Below are 21,806 nucleotides of genomic sequence, written 5' to 3' on the forward strand. Positions count from 1 at the left end.
AGTGTAACACGCTGCCCAGCCGACCCCGGTGCGGGGGCTCCAGCTGCCCAGAAAGATGCTGCACTAGCCAAGCAGGAGGGACTGTTCCCAACTCCCTGGAGCCACGTCTCTGAGATCAAAATCCAGATTATGCTCTCAGTTTCATGTAAATCTGGAGAAAAGGCAAAAACCGACTGCTGGAGCCCCTGCAAAGTCGTGATGCTGCAGCAGAGCTGGCATTCCAGCCATGTGCCAGGCCATGGGCTATCTGGAGAGTGGATCTGGCCCCAAGCCTGCTGTCCATGGGGCTCAGCTCTCTGGGGGAAAGCACACAATATTTGTCCCTGCAAACCTCTCTGAGCACCAGACAGCGATACAGCAGTGCCTGCTGAAAACAGGCTTTGGGATAAAGCTGTGGCCTGAGGGCATCTGCAGCACCAAAAACTCTGCTTTGACACTAAACCCTTTTTTTCCTCAGCCCAGCAAATTCCTGGTGACAGCTCCCCATCCCTCCCCATCTCAGATGAGCAGGGCACTCTCACACAGCCCATCCACTGCCCCTGTCACTACCAGCAGCTGGAAAATCCAACCCTCCCTCTTTCCCTCACACTGGCATGGCTATTCCCCACTTCATTGGAGCTGGAACTACTGTATATAATTACTGCTCCTCTGTTTATCATTATTCCGTGATCTCACCCACTTCTGAGGGGCTAATTTGTATGCTGCCAGGTTTGGTGCTGTCTGGCTGCTCTCATTCATGGAGCTGTGAAGAGGCACATGTATAGATCTCGGGGACAAATATACAGCTATCTATATGTGGGGCACTTCATGCATCACTGACACCTATACGGCAAACAGACCTGCAGAAAGAGCTGATGTTATCCAAACTACATTTGCCCTTTATCCATAAATCCCTCAACCTCAACTGACTTATTTCTATTTAAGCCAGGCTGAATTTGGCCCCTGAAAGGGGTTAATTTCCAGCCACATGAAGGCAGGTGAAGCTGTCACCAGCCCAGGCAGGGAGGGGAGCATCTGGGAAACAAAGAGACACCTTGGGAAGGCCGAGGGAAGATATCCTGCATGACATTTAAATTAGAGCAAAGCAGATGATTCAAGTTCTCCTGAATTTACATCGGTTTAACTGTGAGCATCTCGGCAGGCCCCCAGCCAGATCTTGCAGCATTCCTCATCATTACATTTCAAAAGAAGTTGGAAACATCTATTTATCTGTTACAGTATGTACAATGTAACACAAATAGATGCCACAGTTCGAATATATTATTTGCTACACACCATTAGAAATCCACTCCATGGCAATATATCAATATGATACATATTTACTGCTTCAGCAAGAAGTCATCACGCCCTGAGAGCTTTTGCCACCTCCACTGCTTTCACAGCTGGGTTGTCAGTCACATTTTCTCTTCAGTCTCCCAAAATGACAGACAGGACAAAACCCAGAGATGCCCCAACATCCAGTGAGCACCAGCAGCACCATCCAACAGCTTTACTGGGGGCTGCCACGCTCTGGGCAATCACCTGCCCCCCATCCCATCCAGGCTGGTGCTGGCTGAGGAGAGCCAGCCTTTCCCTGGGCACCTTTCCCAGGGTTTGGAGCTGTGGATGTGACCTGGCGCAGCAGCGATGCCGACGCCTGTCCCCGGCAGCTCCCGCAGATGCAGCCCCCCCCTGTTCATTGCTCATCTCCATGGGAACCAGCCATCACAGCTAATGATGGCTGCTTAAATGGCAGCCCCGATGACAAACGCTGGGCTGAGCCGGCCCGGCAGCATCCCTGCCTCCCCCGGCCTGCCCCACACATGCCTGATGGAGAACACACCGAGACCCCAGCACAGCCTTTTCAATCTCCCAGGGGCACCCATCCATGCTAAGTCTGGAAAGGCCAGCGAAATATTCATATCATCACGCTGTGATTCTGCTAATAATGGATATAAATGCCAGCCCCCAACACATGGCTGAGAAACTCCAGGCCTGTGCAGAAGGGTCTTTCTCCTTAAACATATCAGTTTTTCCTGAAATGCAGTAATTTAATGCTGAGGAGGGAGATGGTGTGTTCTCCAGCCGCATTCCTGCCTTTACAGCAGCCCAGGTTATAAATAACAATCAGCCTCTCCCGCCAGCCTGCTCCCCTATCCCCCTTCGCTTTTTTTAATCTTTGCCAAAGGTACTGTTTAGAGATCTTTCTAGACCATTTATTTTTAAATTACCAGCCAGAGGAGAGAAGTTAAAAAAATAGGGGAAAAAAAAAAAAAAAAAGAAAAAATGAAAAAGAAAGAAACTTCTGGGGCTGATAGCTTATCGAGAGGAAATCCAAATGTCACATTAGTTGAGAAAGTTGGAAGATTAAATTTTCCAACACCCTTCATCTGCTGCTGCTGACATTTAGGGGCTTTTTTCCCTCCCCCCCTTCCCCTCCTCGCTACATCTACTGAGCAGGGTGAGCAGTGAGAAGGGTGAGCAGGGACTGGGGCAGCCCCACCTCCCCTGCACCAGAGGGGGCTGAGGCTGGCACGGAGCCTCCCACCATCAGCCCCTCGCTCTCAGCCCTCCCCAGGACCTGAGGCAGGTGCCTGGGGGCTGGAGGGCTGACCTTGGGGCCAGGATACCTTCACACAGCTGTGCTCTTTTCCACCTGAGTACAGTACGTCCCAGGCTCAGCTTTGACAAGCATCATCCCCCGCCAAGAACACAACACAAAAGATGGAAAATTACTTTATTTCTGTGTTGTTCTGCCTATGACTCCCAACCGAGACTGTCTGCTGATTTCAACACTTCTCCCCACATAAACCCCATGGTCCTTGCTAGTGGGGAAAGGTGAAAACTTCACTTCTGCAAACATTCTGACAGCCCTGGGAAAATTTTCTGATGTTCCCATTTGTTAAAATCCACTTGGAAATCCAAAGCCTGTTTGGGCAGATAGTGGAGCTGAGGTGCAGGCAAGATGAACTGGAAGCTCATTTCCTCCTCACTGCAGTTAAAGCCAGCATAAGGCTTGTGAATAAGCCCCAGTTACAGGGAGCAGCCATTGTCCATCAGCACCAACTCTGGCTCAGCTACATCCTGCTCCATTTAAATAGAAATATTAAAGCTAAATAAAAAAAGGATGGAAAGAGCACTATTACATTCTGTTCAGACCTTCTGGTATCATCTCTCTCCTTTTTTACCTCAGCAGCATCTTCTTTTTTTTTTTCTCTCATTATTTTTGTTGGAATTAAATTTGCTGGGATTTCACTGGTAAGGAAGCACCACAAGTAGGGGAGTGCTCTCCTTGCCAAACCCACATACATCAACAATAGGACACCTCCAATTTTGCAATTTTGCTTGGTATCTCCCCAGAGCAGGACTAAAGCTGATGTGGCTGGTGATGGATTTGCAGGGCTGTTCCTCCTTGATATGTCAGCTCCTTTGAGGAAGGACCAGGAATCAGGGAGGGGAGCCCTGCAGTCCCCAGGGACACTGTGCCATGCCACTGTGCACAGCCTCTCCCAGTGCCCCCTCTGCTGGGAGGGCTCCACGGGCACAGCTCCGAGGTTGAGATGCCTCCTGTTTCCTAATCCTGCCTAATGTGATCAGGATGGTGGGGTGTGACACTCAGGGGAACAATGGGCATGGGGACATCCAGCTTCTGTCCCCTGCCCTGCAGCAGTCATGGCAAAAGCCCAGCCCAGCCCAGCCTGATGGATGCATTAGTTCTGCTCCTCAACCCCTGTGCTGGGAGTTGCTCTGCTCCCCAGGCTGTCTCCTCCTGCCTCAACTGCCAGCCAGTTTTTCCTTCGCTTCTATCCAAAATCCCCTTTAATGTATTTTAAGCCCATTAGCTCCATCCTCTCCAGAGCAGCCATGGCAGGATCCTCTCCTCCCTCCTTTGGTAGCTCCCCCCAGGCTGGGCGGGGCACGGACAGGAGACTTTCTCTGCATCCTCAGCTGTAAATGAGTGGGACTGTGGGCAGGGAGACCTGCTCAGGAGAGCAAGTGCCCTCCACTTCCATCACAGCATCTGCCCGACCTCCCAGACTCTCTGTGGCTGCTTCCCCTGCCAAGAAGCCCTCTTACTGTCACTGCCTGGGGACAATGGCACTGGCAGCTAGTCAGTAACTCTGCTTTGAAAGCATCCATCCATCTCCACTCCAGCCTGTCCCTGGCTCTGCTCTGGGGCATAGACTCTCAGGTGGGTTGAGAGGAGAGACAGAGGTCAGTGCAGGTTGTGTCACCGAAGCTGGTGGGACCCCATCAAGCCCAGATCGTCCCTTCCCTTCTGCACAGGGCCTTCTGAATGCTCTTGGGGTCACCTGAGTGTTATTTTTGGGTGAGGCTATGTGGTTTGCAAGTGGTTTGCTGCTAGCACCATGTGCTCTCTCACTTTGTTACTGTCTCTCCATGGCACCTCTGCTGCCAGGTCTGCCTGGGGACAAGGAGCAGGCCTGGTGCACCAGCACTGGCTGGGGTTGTCCCCAGGGCTGCACCCTGCTGTGCTTGGGGCTCCTGGTCAGCCCCAGGGACTCTGCTCAGCAGCCTCACACCACTGACCTGACTAGCCCCTATTTCGTAAGGATCCTGCAGCACAGTGTGGGAGCTGGGTGACCTGGGGTGCCCCGGGGCAGAGAGGGGTGCCCCAGGGCAGCAAGCACTGAGAGTGGAGCTCCCTGTGCCCGTGGCACAGCACCTGAGTGAAGTCACCCTCACTGTCACCAGGAGGAGGAGCTGGCAAATGCCAGCTCTCTCGGGAGCACCAGGAGATGGGAGCTGACAGGCCTGTAGTTAAAGCACTGATTGCCAGAAATCACAGGATGGCTATGCTCCGAGTAGGGCAGAGAATTAGATTCAGTCTCTAATTAAAGGTTTGCTCTTCATTTGAATTTCAGATGCCAGCTTTAATTTTAGAAACTTTTGCAGGCAGCAGAGCGACCTGCCCACCTGCCTGCTGCCAGGCCCGGTGCTCGTGGCCAGATGTCACCATGGCTCATCTGGGGGGACAGGGCTGCACACCGGGCACTTGCTGCCCGCTGCAGAATCTGGTTACAGTGGCTGTGACAAACGCTGTGCCATGACCCCTGGTACCGTGCTGGGACAGACTGGTGAGGGGCTCAGCCCTGGGCCAGGGTGGTGGCTGTGCCACAGATGCCACAGAGACAGCACTTACATATTCAGTGTCGGCCTTGGAGTCGTAGTACTCGATGTCTTCCTCCTGCAGAGAAAGGGGAGAGCTGTTAGTGCAGGATAGGATAGTGTAGTAGGGATGGGAAAGGAGTCCCTCCCCCCGACTCGACCCCTCAGCACCTCTCTCATGCTGTTGGCAGCCACCACATTGCTGGGGATTGAACCCTTCCCAGCCCATGCTGTCCTTGGGACATGTTCAGGACTTCATGTCCTCCACATCCACCCTCCAAGGACTGGCCATGGCCTGCCATGCTTCCCTCCACTCATGGCTGCTGCTGAGCCAGAGCACTGCAGGGCCAACAGCCCTGTAACAGTGACATCAGTGTGACTGCAGCCTCTGCACTGTCACCAGGTCCAAGTCTGTGCCACGTCCCCACAGCCAGGGTGCTTTGGTTCTGTTTTAAACACCAGGAGCCACAAAGAGCCAGGTACAGGCAGCGTGGCAGGCAGCAACCCTGTAGCCACCTAGGCCCCTTCCCTGCACTGCAGAAACAGGGAAAAAAGTGTCCTTGCTTCCACAGAGAAATGCACGTCGTTAATTTGGGGTATTTAGAACCTATTTAAGCAGAAATGTCTGCTTGGATTCCTCTTCCCAGAGTGTCAAGACGCGAGACAGCTGATAAAATTCCTGAAGAGGCAATTGGGAAAGCAGTGATGCTGTCACAACAGCATTCCGTGTACCAGCAGAAAGGGTAATTAAAGGGCACGCAGAGACTCTTCCCAGCGTGCCGGCCCGAGTGTGATGCCGGCACGCCGGCAGCTGCCGTGGCGCTGACACGTCTGCCAGTCAATCACCATCAGCAGCCAACCAGCCTTCCCCGGCACGGGCAGCGCCTTGGGGTGATTATTGCTGTTATTATCTACCGAGGAAAGCGATCTGGACACGGCCAGAAACATGGCCAAAGCCTCAATGGCACTGACTGCACCCCTGTCCTGCCTGCCCCTGCTCTGGACAGTCCTGGACACAGCCCTGTGCCAGGCACGGTGACATCCATCCCAGCCTGGCCATGGGCTCTGCTGGAGAAAGGGACCAGCAGAGGCAAGCAGCTCTCCAGGCAGCCGGCACCACCCGTTCCACCAGCCCCACTGAGCGCTGGCAGTCACTAACCCCTCCCCGGAATTACGCTTTTAGCCACAAAATTGCTCCCCAGGGTGGTTTGCAGTGGATTCTCCCGGCTTCCCAAGAGGTGGGAAAGCCCCTGAAACTGATCTTGGGGACATCAAGAGCAGGGCACCCTGGCAGGCCGTGCAGCCGCTGTCTCCCCAGGATGGGGATTGCAAAGGGCATTTCCAGCATCTTCCTGAGCAGAGGGGCCGTCGCTTCCGCGGGCTCTGTGACTCTTAGAGATTGCGATAAGGCAGCACCGGGAGGGGAAAGTAAAAAAATAATTGACGCAGCATCTTCCAATTTCTGCTATTAAAAAGCCCAGTCATTAAGGGAACACACTTATTAATTATCTGTGATTTGTTGTGAAATGCTGTGGGGTTTACAACAACAAGAAAGGGGGAAAAAAAAAAGAATTAATTTCTCTTCAGCTGGCCTTCCGGCGCCGCTCCCGGCCCCACGCACGCCCCTGCCCCTCGCCGGCACTGCCGCCTCCCCGGGTCCGCGGCCATCTGCACTTCCTAATTAACGGAACCCCCGGGAGACCCGTAACACAAACGAGCTAATTTCATGTTTAATGATCTTTAATCAGGAGTGAGTGTGACTAACAACGGCCATCCAGAAGGTGCTTTGTTATTCATTTTATTTGCCATTGGCTCCTCCGAAAAGCTCGATTCCCCTCCCACCCGCAGAGGCCCCCGCTCCCGCAGTGGAGAGGGCACGAGGTGATGATGCTCGGGCAGGAGAGGCGGTCCCTGATCCTGCTTTCCCCACGGCACAGGGCATGGCACAGGGAGCAGAGCTCCTGTAAGGACGTCCCTCCCACCGATTCCCCCAGGGATCACAGAGCCCTTGCCATGCAAGCCCTCTTTCAGGCCCTCACAACCCCAGGAGCAGCTGGGTGAGATCTCAGCCATGCTCAGGCTGTGGCTGAGGTTTTCCACGTGCGAGACAGCATGTGTGGGACAGCCAGTACCAGCGTGGCCCTGGCCCTGAGATGGGCCCTGGTGCCAGGCTCTAAAATCCTTGCCACAACCTTGCTGATGCTGTGGGGCTGGGGGTTTTTCATGGGGTCCAAGGGAGACTGAGGGAGCTGGCAGGGCATCTGTGTCCTTGCCACTTGGAAGCCTGTGTCTATTCCAAGAAGGAGGGAAAGAGCCCTCAGAGATGCTCTAAAAAGATGCCATGGGTGTTCCAAGAGGCAACAAGGGGTCCTACAATTTCTGCTCCCTAATATTTTTTTTTTTTTAAACCACATTTGCCTTCACATAATCCTTTCCTCCTCTGGTCCATGTAAAACTCAGCACCAGGTCTGTGTAAATAGCACTGGTATTTCTAGAGCCTTTCAGAATAAATACCAATAAAGAAAACAAGGGGGTGAAGATATCAGGGGATTTTGAGGCAAAATATTGTCCCTGTCTCTTGCAACTGAGCCTGCAAGAAGTGCACACTGGTTCCCACTGCAGGGGAGGCTAAGAAGGAGGAGCTGCTGCTCCATGATGTGCTAATCACTGCCCATTTTCTTGTACCTAAATTGCCAAGTGCCACCTGCACAATGGCACTGCATGGCTGTGTCACTGGTGGTTAAGTGTGGGGTTATTTTAGCTCCTAAAGTGCAACACTCAGTGCAACACTAAACCCTGTGCAACACTCTGGGAGCTCAGTGCAATCCCAGACTGATCTGCAACTGTCCCTGCAGCCATGGCCCAGGCTTCTCCAGCAAGGCCACCAAGGAACCATTGCACCTGTACCAAACCCTTGTGGTTCAGTGTCACTGGGCAGCCCCTGGCCAAGGCTTGAGCCAGGTGGGACCTCCTGGAGGTGTCCCTGAGGATGCTGCATGCCAGAGTCTCCCCAAGGACCCTGGCTCCTTCCTCACCCCTGCCTTCAGCCCTCCCTAGGTGCCCTGTGCTCCACACCTTCACTGTTTTCATACCAAAACACCAAGCAAAAAGCCGATTAAAAATCCAAGCTGTGAGCTTCTGGAGAGCTGCAAGCTGGAGCCTTGCCAGCAGGCCCTGCTCTGGCACCACTGCTCCCTTGCAACACACCAGCAGAACAGGTATGAGACAAAGCCCAGGACAAGGAGGGGCACACGGGTGTCTCAGTGGGTGGTGAGGGGCACTCCCCCCAACCTCTGACAGAGCCCTCTACAAGCATCCAAATAGATCATTTTTTTGCCTAAAACAATTACAGCAACTAAAAATAATGCTGAAAAGGCCAGTGCTCTGTTATCTCACTGCAGCCTGGAGATGTCTGGATGGAGGGGGGCTGGCCCAAGCCTCCAAGTCAGCGACCTAAGAACTAACGAGGTGGCAATCAAACTACATCAAACACACAGAGCTGCCACCACCCTAAAAAACCTTGAAGGAGCTGTTGGTGGCATATCAGCTCCCTGCTCCAGCCATCCAGCTGGAGCACGCAGCTGGCAGGGACACTGCAGGAGGGCTATGGCTCACTCTCCCCTATAGAGCCTTCCTGTAAAATCACCTCATCTGGCTAATCCTTCTCCTGAGACCCGTAGGATCTGTAGTACTCCACAGGATTGCTCACTGTCGTCTTGTAAGGGTCACCCTGCTAATCACATGCCCTGGGGATGCTGCAGCTCCCCGGGGCAGTTTTGCAGGCAGATCCTGCTGCAGTGCATTGGTTTCGGTCCCTCTCAGCCTCCGGCTGTGGGTTTCATTTCTCCGAGCAGCACAGGTGACTCCTGTGGTCAGCAAATCTCTTTCAAGATTTAATTGGCTCTGGAAGAGCCAAATCCTGCAGCAGTTTGCCTTCAGGCAGTTAGGAGGAATTTGGAGGGTGGTGGGAAGAAAAGATGGATCCAAAGCTGGCACGTGCCTGTTTTCCAGCCACTGGATGGAGCTGGTGGCAGGACCAGCATTCCAGCCCACAGCTTACCAATGTGGGGACAAGCCAGGTGACCAGAGCTGTGCCTGGTCAGACACCTGGGCAATTCAGTGCGTGGGGAAAGCAAGCAGGAACTGATGTGCCCATACAGCACTGGGGGCTCTGCTCATGAGCCCACCTTTCCTCTGCCATCAGCACTTAGAGAGGACAGTGAGTATTCAGGTACTTCCTCATGTCCCTGAACCTATTTCTGTGTTAAGCACACAGAAATAGCAACAGCTTTTGCTTATAGTTGCACCTTTCATACAGAAGACATCCTGCTGCGTGTCACAGAGCTCCTGCAGCCTCACACCTGTGCTGTGGCCAGAGGAGCAGAGCGTGAGCAGGGACACAGCACATCCCCACCACAGCATCACCCTGCCAAGCCCTCCTGGGTCATGAGGAGCGGGATGGGGCTGCCCCTGGGGATTGGTGTGTGCTGGTCACTTGGTCCTGGCTGGCAGCTGGGGATGCAGGAAAGTGTTCCTGCTACACCTGCCATGGGCTGGTGTGAGTCTCACAGCCAGGAACAGGCTCCAAAGGGCTGGATGATTCCTGGGAGAAATTCCTACCTGCAATCACAGCCACGCCTGGCTGTGGCTGGTAGGAGCTGAACCTTTATTTCCACTGGCTAGAGCTATTCTTGTCCATATACACCACGATGAACCCTTTTTTAGTCCCTAGAAGAGGACAATATTCATGGTTAACCCCAGCACCACAGGCTGTTGGATAGACCAAGAAGGGGTCTGGTGGGGCCCATACTTCTCCTGCAGCACTGTGAATTCCCTGCATCCCATCCACCATCAGGGGCCGTACGCATTGCCCAGGACAGGTGGAAACAGTCATCATAATCTGCCTTGGCATCTTTTTTTTTTAAAAGCAATTTCCTCCCTCTGCCTCTCTGACAGAGCTGGGGAAATATTTAAGTGACCTGTCAACAGTTTTTTCATCTCCCCAAGAAGATGTTTTATCTGATCACACCTTGCCAGCTATTCTTCTTTACATGGCATCTCCTGTCTGTCCTGCTCCTCTGAGGCTGCCTCGAACGAGGCGTGGCTGCTGCTCCCCTCCACTGCACCCAGGTGCCACAGGGATGCCAGCACACAAAGAGAGGCTGTTGGAGACCCCCTGCCCTTCCAGGGATGGGATGGGATGGGATGGGATGGGATGGGATGGGATGGGATGGGATGGGATGGGATGGGATGGGATGGGATGGGATGGGATGGGATGGGATGGGATGGGATGGGAAAGCAGCACTGAGAGGAAAACCAGCAACCCCTTCACCAAACCATTATAGTCATGGAGAAGCCATGGGTGGCCCAGTGATCTTGCAGAGTGGGGAGTTGGGCAAGCCCCCTCAAGCCCCATCCTTGGTTTTTAAGAGGGAACAGCCCCGACACAGGGGTTTTGTGAAAGATTTTCTTGTTCTGCTTTTCGGCCAGACCGGCGCTACAGGAGCAAGGTTGGTGCTATAGCACAGTAATTCTCCGAGCGTAATGAAAGCTGACATTATATCAAACACAATAAAGACTCTCAGCTGATGGAGATCATTCCTGAACACACAAACCCATTAAACTGAAAAAAAAAAATATCAATTCTACACACTCGCCAGCCAAAAGAAAATGTGATTTGTTATCTAAAAGGGGGTTATAAACACAGCTTCAATGCACTTTCTGTGCTGTAATGAAAACTGGGTTTGAAATGGCAAGACGACTGCAAATTAGAGTATTTGATTTTATTTTCTAACTTTTTAGGTAAACCTTCTACAAGGGCAAGTGCAAGGTTACGGTGACAATCTTTCTGTTCTCAGCCGATAAGTAGGATCTGTAATTAAAGGAGGAGAAAAATGAAAGGAGGATAAGGAGCTGGCATTCACCCTTCTGCTGCTGCTTTGAACACAAAGCCCTGCCTGCGTGGCCGTGCCCAGCCCAAGGGATCAGCTGCCGGAGCCCATGCATGGCATGGCATGGCATGGCATGGCATGGCATGGCATGGCATGGCATGGCACAGCTGCTGCTCCACTGCAGACACACACCCAGCAGTGCCGGGTGGAGCAGCAGGAAGGGGCAGCAGGATGGGGCAGGATCCTGCACCTGGAGGGATGCAGCACCCTGGGCTGTATGGCCGTGGCTGGGTACCCAGCCATGCTGCCATGTACCCCTGCTTTATCCCTCACCTTTCCTGGGCAACCAGGAGCACAGTCCCTGTTATTGCTCCTGTCCATTCCCATTTGGCAAACAGTGATCCCCTTTTCCCTGGAGTTTCGTTTCTAATGGAGCTTGAAATTATCTGGGCTTTGTTATTCCTCATGTGCTTGCAGGCAGGGGTTACAGATGGAGGCAGCAGCATGGGGCTGTCCAGCATTTGTGATCCCCCTGCCACCTCCACAAATGTCACCACTCCCCAAAACCACCCAGTGGTTAAACCCTGTCCCCAGCAGCTCCTACATCCACAGCTCGATGTATGGCTATTTTTCTTCTCCAAGGAAAAGGGACCTGCTGGGCTCTGACCCTTCAAAGGGCCCTTTCCAACATCAAAAAGTGGGGAGAGGTGGGAGGCAGGGGGGCAGCAGGCACAGGAAGAGGGGAGCTTCCCAGTAAAGTGATGGAAAATGCAGTGAGGAAGGAGACTGGGAGAAAAACAACAGTAATAAACATTTTATGAAGCAGAAAATGGCTTATAAAGAAGTCAACTTTTAAAGGCAATTTATGTAATCCTGCCAAGCGCACATAAACGTGGGGATGGATATCTGCAGCACTGGAGTGTCCCCTAAAGGCACAAATAGCTCTGGCAGCCCCAGCAGACCTACACATGGCAATGATGATGATGATGGTGATGATGATGGTGGTGATGTTGGCCTAGGATGCATTCTGTGGCTGGCAGTGCAGATCTGCACCTCTGACAGCATCCCCCAGGTGAGCATGGCCCCCACTCCCACATACTATGCAAGTGTGGGACACCTGAGACCCTGCTGATGCTGCTGGGATGGGGCTGAAGGTCTGGAAAAGCACCCAAAGAAAACTCGTGAGGAAAGCAGAGCACACAAATGGAAAAGAGCTGGGAGAACATGGAGCTGGCTGGGATGTCTGACAGGCCACATGGCAGCTTGTCAGCAAAGATGGATACAAAGGATGGCAGCAAAAAACGTAACATGACCTTTCAGCATGTTTATAACTACTTCTGCTTCTACTTCTGCAGCTCACTTGCCCAAGCAGGGCAGCAAACAGAGGATGGAAACCTGAAAACTGCATTGCAGGGTGTGCTGGAGTCCTGGCACCTCCGTTTGCTGCTGGGGATGGTCAGCACAGGGCAGGCTCAGAACCACTGCCACGGCTGGGGGATAGGACTGGGGATATCCAGAGCAGGGGCCAGCCCTGATGTGCCTTGAAGGACAAACCCTCATGGCTCTGCATGGAGTGGAGCCAGACTATCCCAGTGGATCTCTGATGGAAGCCTGTAGGCCACAAGATTCTCACTGGGAAAACTGGTAGGCCAGGCCACTGCAAACGGGGAATTTCCTGTGGTTTCCTACCATACCAGTGCCAGGTGGTTGCCATGTCCCTTGGTGGGAGCCCACTCTGGCAACAGGATCCAGCTCTCACCGTTCCAGAGCTCTACCAGCCTTCTCCAGTGGGTGAATCCCCGAGAGACCCTCCCAGTGCAGGCAGGGAAGGGCACAATCTGTCCCCACAGCCTGCCCACATCCCTGCCCACCGTGCCACTCTGAGCTGCCACCCAGCCCTGGAGTAAAACAAGCTTGAGGGAACTCATGAGGGTGCTCAGAATATGGGTGACCTTGGGGCCAAGGCTACTTTTGACCAAGGAAAATGGCCCGATGCCCAGAATTGATTTGGGGACACAGCCCCAGCTTGGCACAGCTGGTAGACATGAGGGTGGACGAGCACAAGGAGCAGGGACGAAGCAGGACAGGATGAAGGGATTGTTTAGGGAACAGGGAGGCACTTTGCAAAGGTGGGAGGCTGAACTCGGCTCCAGAAAGGCCAGCTTGGCTGGCATGGAGCTGGAAACACCAGAAAACAGCAAGGAAAAAGGAACTTTCCCTGTAGAGATGGATCGTGAGTGATTGCTGGCAGCAGCTCCCAGCCGCTCAGGCTCTTGCTCCTGCTTCATTTTCCCCTGGACTTCCATAGCAACCCATCTGCAGTGAGGTTTAATGGGGCTGCCATTAGCACTAATGCAGCGCAAACACTCAGCATCTGCCGGCGCCTTTGGATGGAAACACAAAAATAACCGCGCTCGCCGCAATCTGTCATCGACTCCGGCGCGGGGTTAGGACGCGACACGCTGGGAGAGGAGGGGAGAGCTGCAGCCAGGAGGAACAAGCTGCTCGGTGGGAAGGGAGGAGAGGAGGAGCTGGGATGCTGTGCTGCTGCCTTCCCTGCCTGCTGCCCGTGCCAGCACCGGTGACAAGCTGGGGGCAGCTGCAGAGCCAGGGTCAGTGGTGCTGGCACACGGCTCTGACCCTGCCCAGCCATCTCGTGGATAAAGGGCAGGAAAAGGAGCCTCAACCCCGGCAATGAGATGTACAAAACCCCTTCATCCCTCTGCTCTGCTCAGGAGCTGGGGCTGTTGCAGGCAGCACTGAGGCAGGCAGGGCTGACGCCCAGCACCCTGGGGGCTGTGCACAGAGCAGGACCAGTCCATCAAGTGTCCCAGGCAGGCCTGGGCTGCCCTGATAAAGCTGCGCTCAGCTCTGTGGTGACGCATCACTGCACATTGTTTCTGGGTGACTCGCTCCTAATTACCTTGATTAAGTGGTTGCAAACAGGGCTATTAAAAATATTTTTTTTCTATGAAAGTGGATTTCTGAAAGGTTTGTGCTGTGAATGGCAAAATGAGCCAAGAGCTCCCCAGCGCTACAGCCTTTCCCAGCGTGTTTTGTGTCCTGCTGTTATTCCCCTGGCAGTGGAAGGCAGCCAGGTCTGGTTGGAGAAGGAGCTCTTTGGGGCTGCAAAGAGCTCCTGCAGCAGGAGCCCATCCCTGCGTTCCAGAGGAAGAGCAAAAGTCCCTAGCACTGCTACGAAATGCAGTGACCTTGTGCCACCTCTGCCTGCCCTGCACATGCCCCGGTCACAAGGCATCCAACCCTGGGTGCCAGCCCAGCATGGGGTGCACGGGGCAACTACAATGTCCCTGGGGTACCCACAGTCAAGCTTCAGGTGCTGCTCAGGGATGTTTCCTGACCCTGGAGGACACGTGAGACTGGGTCAACACTAGGGATGAAGATGCCCAAAGCTCGCCCTGCACTTCTCTGAGCTTTCCTTGGGAGCCCTGAGCCAAGGTCCTGGTGTGGCATCAGCAGGTGCCTGCACCAAATCTCATTATCCTCCTCAGCTCCTCTCCACTGCCCTCTTGGGAAGAGCTGACAGCAATTCACCAGTGCTCTCATGCAGACAGGAAGACCTCTGTGAGCTCATCCTGCTCCTTCGATGCCCGTGGGACATAGAATCAGTCACCAGCCTCCACCCCACACTGGCCACATGGCAAATGAAAGCCAAGCAGGTCAACCCCTTGCTTTCTCTTTTGCTCTCCCCACCTCTTCCTCTCCACAGCAAACCCTGGTGACCATCACCTATGGCAGGAAGGTCTGTGTGAACAGCAGCAGCTCAGACTGTGAAATACCCCCCAAAATACAGCAGCATGGCCTGGCAGTGGGGCTATCCCCAGGCTGTCCCCCCAGAGGATGCAGGGGGTTCCTTGGGGCTGGGCAGGATGTGGCCCCAGCCAAGAGGAAGGGGCTGGGTGGCTCAGGAGTATTTTTCATTGCAGACTCCATTCGCACTGGGAGAAAAACAATCTTTCCTTCCTTTTGTATTATGGTTATAATTTAAGAGCATTTCCAGACAGAATCCTTCAGGTTCCTGCTGAGTGCTATCACTGCCAGAATTACAAAGTCAAATGCAATCATTAAACCCGCGTCTTCCCTCTCCCAGCCCAGATTTCTCCTTCCCCAGGAACAGCCCCCACCGTAAGTGCTGGCATGTGCCACAGATGAGCCACCGCTGCTGTCACCCGTGTGAGGCCCCCTCAGAACCAAACCCAGGGGCTGCCGGAGCTGGGGAGAGTCGGAGTCTCCTCAGCCCCCACCCCTCCGTGCTGAGCTGTCAGTTCGACCTTCACCTCCAGCCTTTTCCTCGGTGTGTGCAGGCTGAGGCGAGGCTGCAAACGAGCTCAAAATCACTTCATTTGCTCTCATTAGCGGCACAGTCAGCAGCGACTCACCGCGGGGACACGAAGGTGGGCAAGGAGGGACGGGACAGTGACGAGTCATACCACAGGAGGGCAGGGGTGGGGGCGGCTGGGCTACCATGGAGCCTTACCCGGATGTTGTCCTGCCAGTGGTGAGCCTTCTGGAATTTCTCCGCCGCGTTGGCAAGTCTCTGCAAAACAAGTGGGAGAGGAGAAATGAGCCTAGGGGGAAGCAAGAGGACCCAGTTATTGCCCACTGCAGCCCAGGAGCATGGGTGCCACCCCAACACCCATCATCCCTGCCTGGGGGCTCCTGCAGCACCCTGCCACCCCTCTGCTGCACTGGCAAGGGGGCAGGAGGAGGCACTGTGGGCAGCACCCTGGAAGGGTGTTCCAGGGACAGGGAGCCAGTTTTTCCTCCTTGCTCCTGCCTTTTCTGGAGCAAGCCGGTATCTCCAGGCCAATCGCTGCCACTTGAACTCAGCAGAGCAGGCTCTTGCTGCACAGGGCAAGGGCTGAACCCAGGTCTCTGTACTGACAGCCCCCAGCTCTGTGCAGAGCAGGGCAGACTCTTCAAAAATGCCTCAAAACCCCCTCAAAATGCCCCAGTGCTGGGGGTCAGAGGTGCACCGTGCTGCCCACCCAGATTTAACCCCTTTGTATACCCATGCCCACCCTGGGGTACCCAGAGGAAGCAGGATTTGCCAGAAGCAGGATGTGGCGATGCTCAGCACCAGGGTACCCTCACTGGATGCTCAGCCATGAGACCCCTCACCAGCACAGAGGGTGCAGCAGGGCAGGGCTGGAGACTGGGCAGCCCCTGGGGTAGTGCAGTGCCTGGAAGAAGCTGCAATCTGGCCTTTTGTGGAATCAAAGGGGTTAAACAGGGCAAGAGCTCCAGGCTTTCTACAGGATCCTCTCCGAATCACTAAGAAAATAAAGCCAAGAGCAAAACGAGCACGTTTCCCTCCATCCCTCGACCAGCCCCAGGCACCCTGGTTTGTGGGCAGCTGCCTGGGGAGCTGCCTGCCAGGGCTGTGCAACCTGATCAGCACGGAAACCCAGCAGGAGGCAGCGCAGTGTCCTGATCCAGCCTGCAGAGCCGAGGGCACCCAGACCCCTGGGTGCTGGACACTCACTGCTAACGGGCACGGGGTTCATGTCTGGTCCTGCTCTACTCAGCACAGCCTGCTCCCCACCAGCCATCAGCTGAGCAGGGCTCCCAGGGAATACACACTGCCAGGTCTCAGCTCCCGGGGCCAGTCTGTACAGGGCTAACAGGCCACGAGGCTTTCGAGGCTGTTGCAGTCCCTAGAGAGTTAGAGGGAGGCAGACCAAGCGAAGATGTACCTTACAGCACAGGCTCCTGCCTCGCCTGCTCCTCATTTCCCTGCAGATATATTTCCCTAGAGGGGGATGGACATGCTCAGCTCCATGCAAGTGGTGCTGGCAGCCAGAGCATGGGGAGAGAGGTGAGCCCTGGCTGTTTTCAGACACTGAATTGGCTGGGAGGAGGAAGGAGCACTGACAATGGGGTGACAGCTTGGGTGAAATAACAACCCCAAATCACCACCTGGGCAGCAGTACAGAGATTCACATAATGAACACAAGATTCCCAGTGCTTGTACACACATGACTTCCATGCCATGAACCACAAATCCCAGGATGAAAAAGCACTCCTTTGCTCATCAGGGATGTGGCAGGCTGGTGGGAGCCCACAGGGGCAGCAGTGAAGTCCAGTGACATCCCTGGGAAATTATTTCCCCAGGGCCTGAACAGTGGCCAGCTATAAGAGCACATACACACATGGGCCCTGGGCACAGCCACAGGTCACAGCAGCTGTCCCCACTGTCACCAGCTTCTCCAGCACTCCCATCAGCACACAGAAATGCAAAAAAAAAAAGTCTCAGCCTTCCAAATGGATGCTCTGGGGAAAGGAAGCCCCCAGGTGCCACAGTGCCCCATTGCCCATGCAGGAGAGTGGCAGTCCCAGCCCTGGCAGGTGGCTTGAGCAGGGCCGTGGCAGCAGATATTGTATTTCTGTGAGCGTGGCAAAGCAGAGGCACTTGAAAATAAGGTGAAAGAAATCACAGATCTGGCCCTCCCCAGCCTGAAAATGCAGCTTGTTCTTATCAGATGCAGGGAAACATGAATCCATCACTGTATAATCTCAGCACGTACTGGTTGAAACTTTCCTGTTTAATCTTTTCTCTTTCTCTTAATCTTGATTTCTAAATCAAAGTGCTTGCTTTCAGTGGCCAGCATCCAAGGGGAAAGATCAGCTATCAGCTGAATATTGAAGCAAAATCCTTATGGCTCCAGTGGCAGGCAGAAGGGAATGAGAAACAACACGTGGCTGGACAGAAAAGCCAAGTGATATGAATTTTCAGGGCAGTTTTTCATGGTCTCACCTGCACAGCCATATCCCTGCCCCCATAAGCTGCCTAGAAAATCCATGGCCCAATTCTGTACCTCATCCCCTCCAAGCTTTTGTGCTCTGTTTATATATTGAGATGGCTGATTAAAGACAAGCATTTATTCTGAGTTGCGTTTAAGGCAGTGGTGATGAAATATGCATTTTTCTATACTTGATAAGAGTGTGTTTGTTTATTATGGGCTGGGGTAAGATTTATGGACATCTTTAACTATTCATTGCCTTGTGCAAAGTGCCTGGAGGGTTGCAAATGGTGCAGTAAGGGACGGCTACACCCAGGAATGACTCCAGGAATGACAGAAGATATTTTTTCCTCTGGAAAATGTCAATTTGTCAAAGTCAAACCAGACACAATTTTGGTTAAAAAAAAAAAAGATGAAACCCAGATGTTCTTGTTTGATAAATAGCACGTTGCAGGAATGGGGGAGCCTGCAGCAGGATGGCACAGCCACAGCAGGGTGCTGTGCTGGCTCCTGGCTGCCACTGGATATTCACCCAGAAGTGTCCCCAGAGCCCTCCAGCTGTTGCTCCTGGGGCATTTTCCTCGCTAAAGACATTTCAGTTCCATGAGCAAGGTGGTGACTGGGAGGAGAGAGGGGCCAAGCAGGCAGCCAGCCATCCTTCCTCTGCAACAGGGGACAGACCCAGAGTGGTGCCATGTGGGGCTCCCATGGCAGCTGTCCCATGCTGTCACATCCCTGACTGGTGCTAGAGGGAGCCCATCCCGCCCCTGCCCGGAGATGGGCTGCTGTCATAAACAGGATGAGAGATTGTTGGATTCAGGACCCTCCAAAACTGTGCCAATAACAACGGGTCCCCCAAGGGGGCTCTCTGGGACAGCAGCTCCTGGAGTTGTTTGTTAGGGCAGGATTTGTTGCTGCTCCCATAAACCCCACTGATGGCTACCCAGGGAGGGTGATGGGTCTGCCTGGAGCCACACACTGCTGCAGGATGTCCCCATAAATGCCAAATGAGTTCATCATGAATAATGTTATTGTGATCAATACAGCTCAAGGATTATTTCTAATCCTTAATAATGATGAAACCATTATTTTTCAAGTGTTACAGATCAATCAGACCAGCTCAAGGTGTGCTGCGTGCAGGGACTGTGAGATGCCCAGGAGGCAGGTAGTGCACTGGAGAGCCTGGCAGGGTACAGGGCAGTCACCAAAACCTCTCCACATTTCAGACCTGGGGTTGTCAGTTGTGGGGTTCAGCAATAAAAAATAGAAAAATTACCAAAACTAAAGCATGGGTGTGAAATACCTGTAGATTTCCAGCAGGCTGTGGTGCAGAGACTGCCCTGGCACTTTAAGGAGCACAGTTCTTTCCCCAGAAGTCACCCAGGGCTAAGGACAGGAGATTTAGAGGCTGAAAACACTGAATTGAAACTACTCTGAAGGTCATGAAAGGCCAGCAGGAGATTTGCAAGGGATTGGTGTCTGGAGATCCCGACAGACTGGCTGTGTGAGGGGGAAGGTGCTGCACGGGCTTATCGTGCCCTGGACTCATTTGTATTCCACGTGGAGCCCCTCTCTGCTCACCAGGGCTGATCCCTCGGGAGCTCCCTGCTCAGCACACCAGCCCTGCACTCGGGATGGGCAGGTGGCAGCAAAGGTGGCACGGCTGGGCACACACCCTCCCTCCCAGAAGATGGGCAGGAAAGGAAAGGGGCAACAATTTGGGTGACCATCTGTCTGCCCAGAGGATGGCAACTCCAGACACATGGCTGCTTTTCTCTGGCTTTGCTCCAGGACCTTGCTACTCAGCCCAATCCCCCACAAGCTCACTCAGCCCACCCTGAGCATGGCTCATCCACGTGTGTTCACTCCCAGCAGCAGCTTTTGGGGACAGCTGGTCTGATGCCCTGAAGCTGCTGGGAGTGTGGTGGGGAACGCTTGGAGCTGGCACAGGAAGGGACCACAACCTCATCTTTAGTGGAGAGGACCATCCCTGCTGTTGGCATCCCCACTGCTTGAGGGGCCAGCACGCCGAAGGATTGTCCCTGATGGAGCAGACACCCAGGGGTGATGCTCACCTCCTCCTTGCCACCCCTTCTCTCCCATCACACTTGGGGCTATCCTGCATTACTCTGATATTTTTACACAGACTCTTTCCAAAGGAAACTGGTCCAATGATTTACTAAATCTCTTCTCCCAGCCCCACCATGGCAATAAGCATGCCCTGGCAGCTCCTGCCTCAGTAAGATCAGTGGGTTTAACTTGGAAAGCAGCAGAGCAGAGCTCAGGGAGGCCAAAGACCAAGGCTGGATTTATAAAACAGGATTACAGCAAACACTCTGCAGAAGGAGACTGAGCAGCCCTGTGTAACAGCAGCTATGCCACCCCTGTGTCCAAGCCTCCACACAGGTGCCCCAAGCCTATGTGGATGCTGGGGGATGCTCCTCAGACAGTCTGGGATGGCATTCCTGGCTTCTCCCCACAGCCAGTGTGGAAGCCCCAGCCACGGCCCATCATGCAGCAGCTGTGTGTGCCTAGGGATGTTTGCTCTGAGGGAGAGCCACTCCTGCTAAGCCTTCCTTTAACTCCCTCAGGGAGACTCTTATCACCCTCATCACAGCGCCTTGCCCAAGGCTCTGAATTGCATTAACCTCCGGCAGCCCAGCACACAGCTGGGAGGGGAGATCTGTGCTGGAGATTCAAACAGCCCTGGTGGGGAGTGCCACACAGCATCACACCTGCCAGCCCTCCTCCCACGGCAGGAAATGCCTGTGAAAGGTTAGGGCAAGAAGCTGAAATCAAACACACATGACAAAGCCAAGGAACCCAAGCCCCAGGCAGGAACATCCCCCAGGAGCTGGTTTTGCAGGTCTTCCTCCTCCATAATGAAGGAATGAGGGTGGCACAAGCCCTCTCCTCTGGTACCAACCCCTCTTCCATGGACAGGGCACCCTAAAGCCTCACCTGCTACTGCAGAGCACCTGGAAAGGCAAAAGCCCGTTCCACGTGCTTCACATGTCTCCATCCTTTCTGCCTGCATGCAACAGGGCACAGGGCACCTTCTCATGGTGCCACCTCCTGCCACCACCTCCAGGGTGCCTCCACCCCAGCTCTCCCTCTCATCCCTAGCACATTCTCTGCCTGTTCATGGAATTCACGCCTAAGCAAACCCCACCAACAGCGTGCACGTCACCATCAAAAAATGATCAACCAGCGACAAAAGACAACAACCCCCTTATGTACACAGAGGGAATATAAATCTTGAGTAAACACTGTAAAGCAGTGAAGCATCTCATCCTGTAATAATCTCCGAGACAGTTGATCCCAGGGCTCTTATTACCCCCACAGCCGTCATCTGAAATCCAGTCGGCAGCAGGCTCAGCCACGGCTCAGTATTGATCATGGACGCAGCTTCAAATATGCTGCGGCATTTTTCTTTCAAAGCACTAACTTGTTTGTCAATAACTCCCTTGGCTGTGCAGGAGGAGAGGGATGGATAGAGCCCATCTCTCCTTCCTTGTGCCTGGATCCAGCCTGTGCATGAGGGAGGATGGGGCTGCAGCCAGCACTGGCTGCTAACGTTCTCCTGCTCATGGGAGGGCAAATAAAGCCCCAAGGATTAGCAAAGAGCACGTGGTAAATCCTCCAAGGGCTCCCAGACCTGGGTTCTGTAGCAGCTAGTGCGCATTGCTGGGGTCTGGCAGGGCAGGGAGCAGGGATACCTCTGCAGAGCCAGCCCTGTCAGCAGTGAGGTCACAAGTGCAAACCTGGAGCTGAACCAGAGCCAGAGCTGCTGCAGACCCCATACGGGACAGTGGCACAGCCAGCATCTGGCACTGGGGGTCTGGGATGAGCCCCAGAGCCACAACTTCCATCATTTTACTGAGCACCTCAGTAAGTCATGCTCTGCAGGCCAGCAACATGTGGCTCTTGTTCCCCTGTCAGCATTTCTCGTTTCTCCTTCTTCTCCAGGACCACAGTTTTTACCAATAGGAAGCACCAGCACCATCCCAACAACCACACAGAGGGGAGGAGTGAAACATTC

General features: G+C 53.9%; 1 protein-coding gene across 2 annotated transcripts in view; it reads right to left on the minus strand.

The window, feature by feature from the left end:
- Nucleotides 1-21,806, minus strand: part of CACNA2D2 (calcium voltage-gated channel auxiliary subunit alpha2delta 2) — a 212,265-nt gene that overhangs the window by 28,238 nt on the left and 162,221 nt on the right. For both annotated transcript variants that reach the window (XM_053953641.1, XM_053953640.1), the window contains exons 4-5: nt 15,499-15,558; nt 5,144-5,188 (exon numbers count right to left, since the gene is read on the minus strand). In XM_053953641.1, coding sequence (XP_053809616.1) covers nt 5,144-5,188; nt 15,499-15,558 — 105 coding nt within the window. The remainder of the gene's footprint in view (nt 1-5,143; nt 5,189-15,498; nt 15,559-21,806) is intronic.

This window comes from Vidua chalybeata, chromosome 12, assembly GCF_026979565.1.
Source record: "Vidua chalybeata isolate OUT-0048 chromosome 12, bVidCha1 merged haplotype, whole genome shotgun sequence".
In the NCBI taxonomy this organism is placed as follows: Eukaryota; Metazoa; Chordata; class Aves; order Passeriformes; family Viduidae; genus Vidua; species Vidua chalybeata.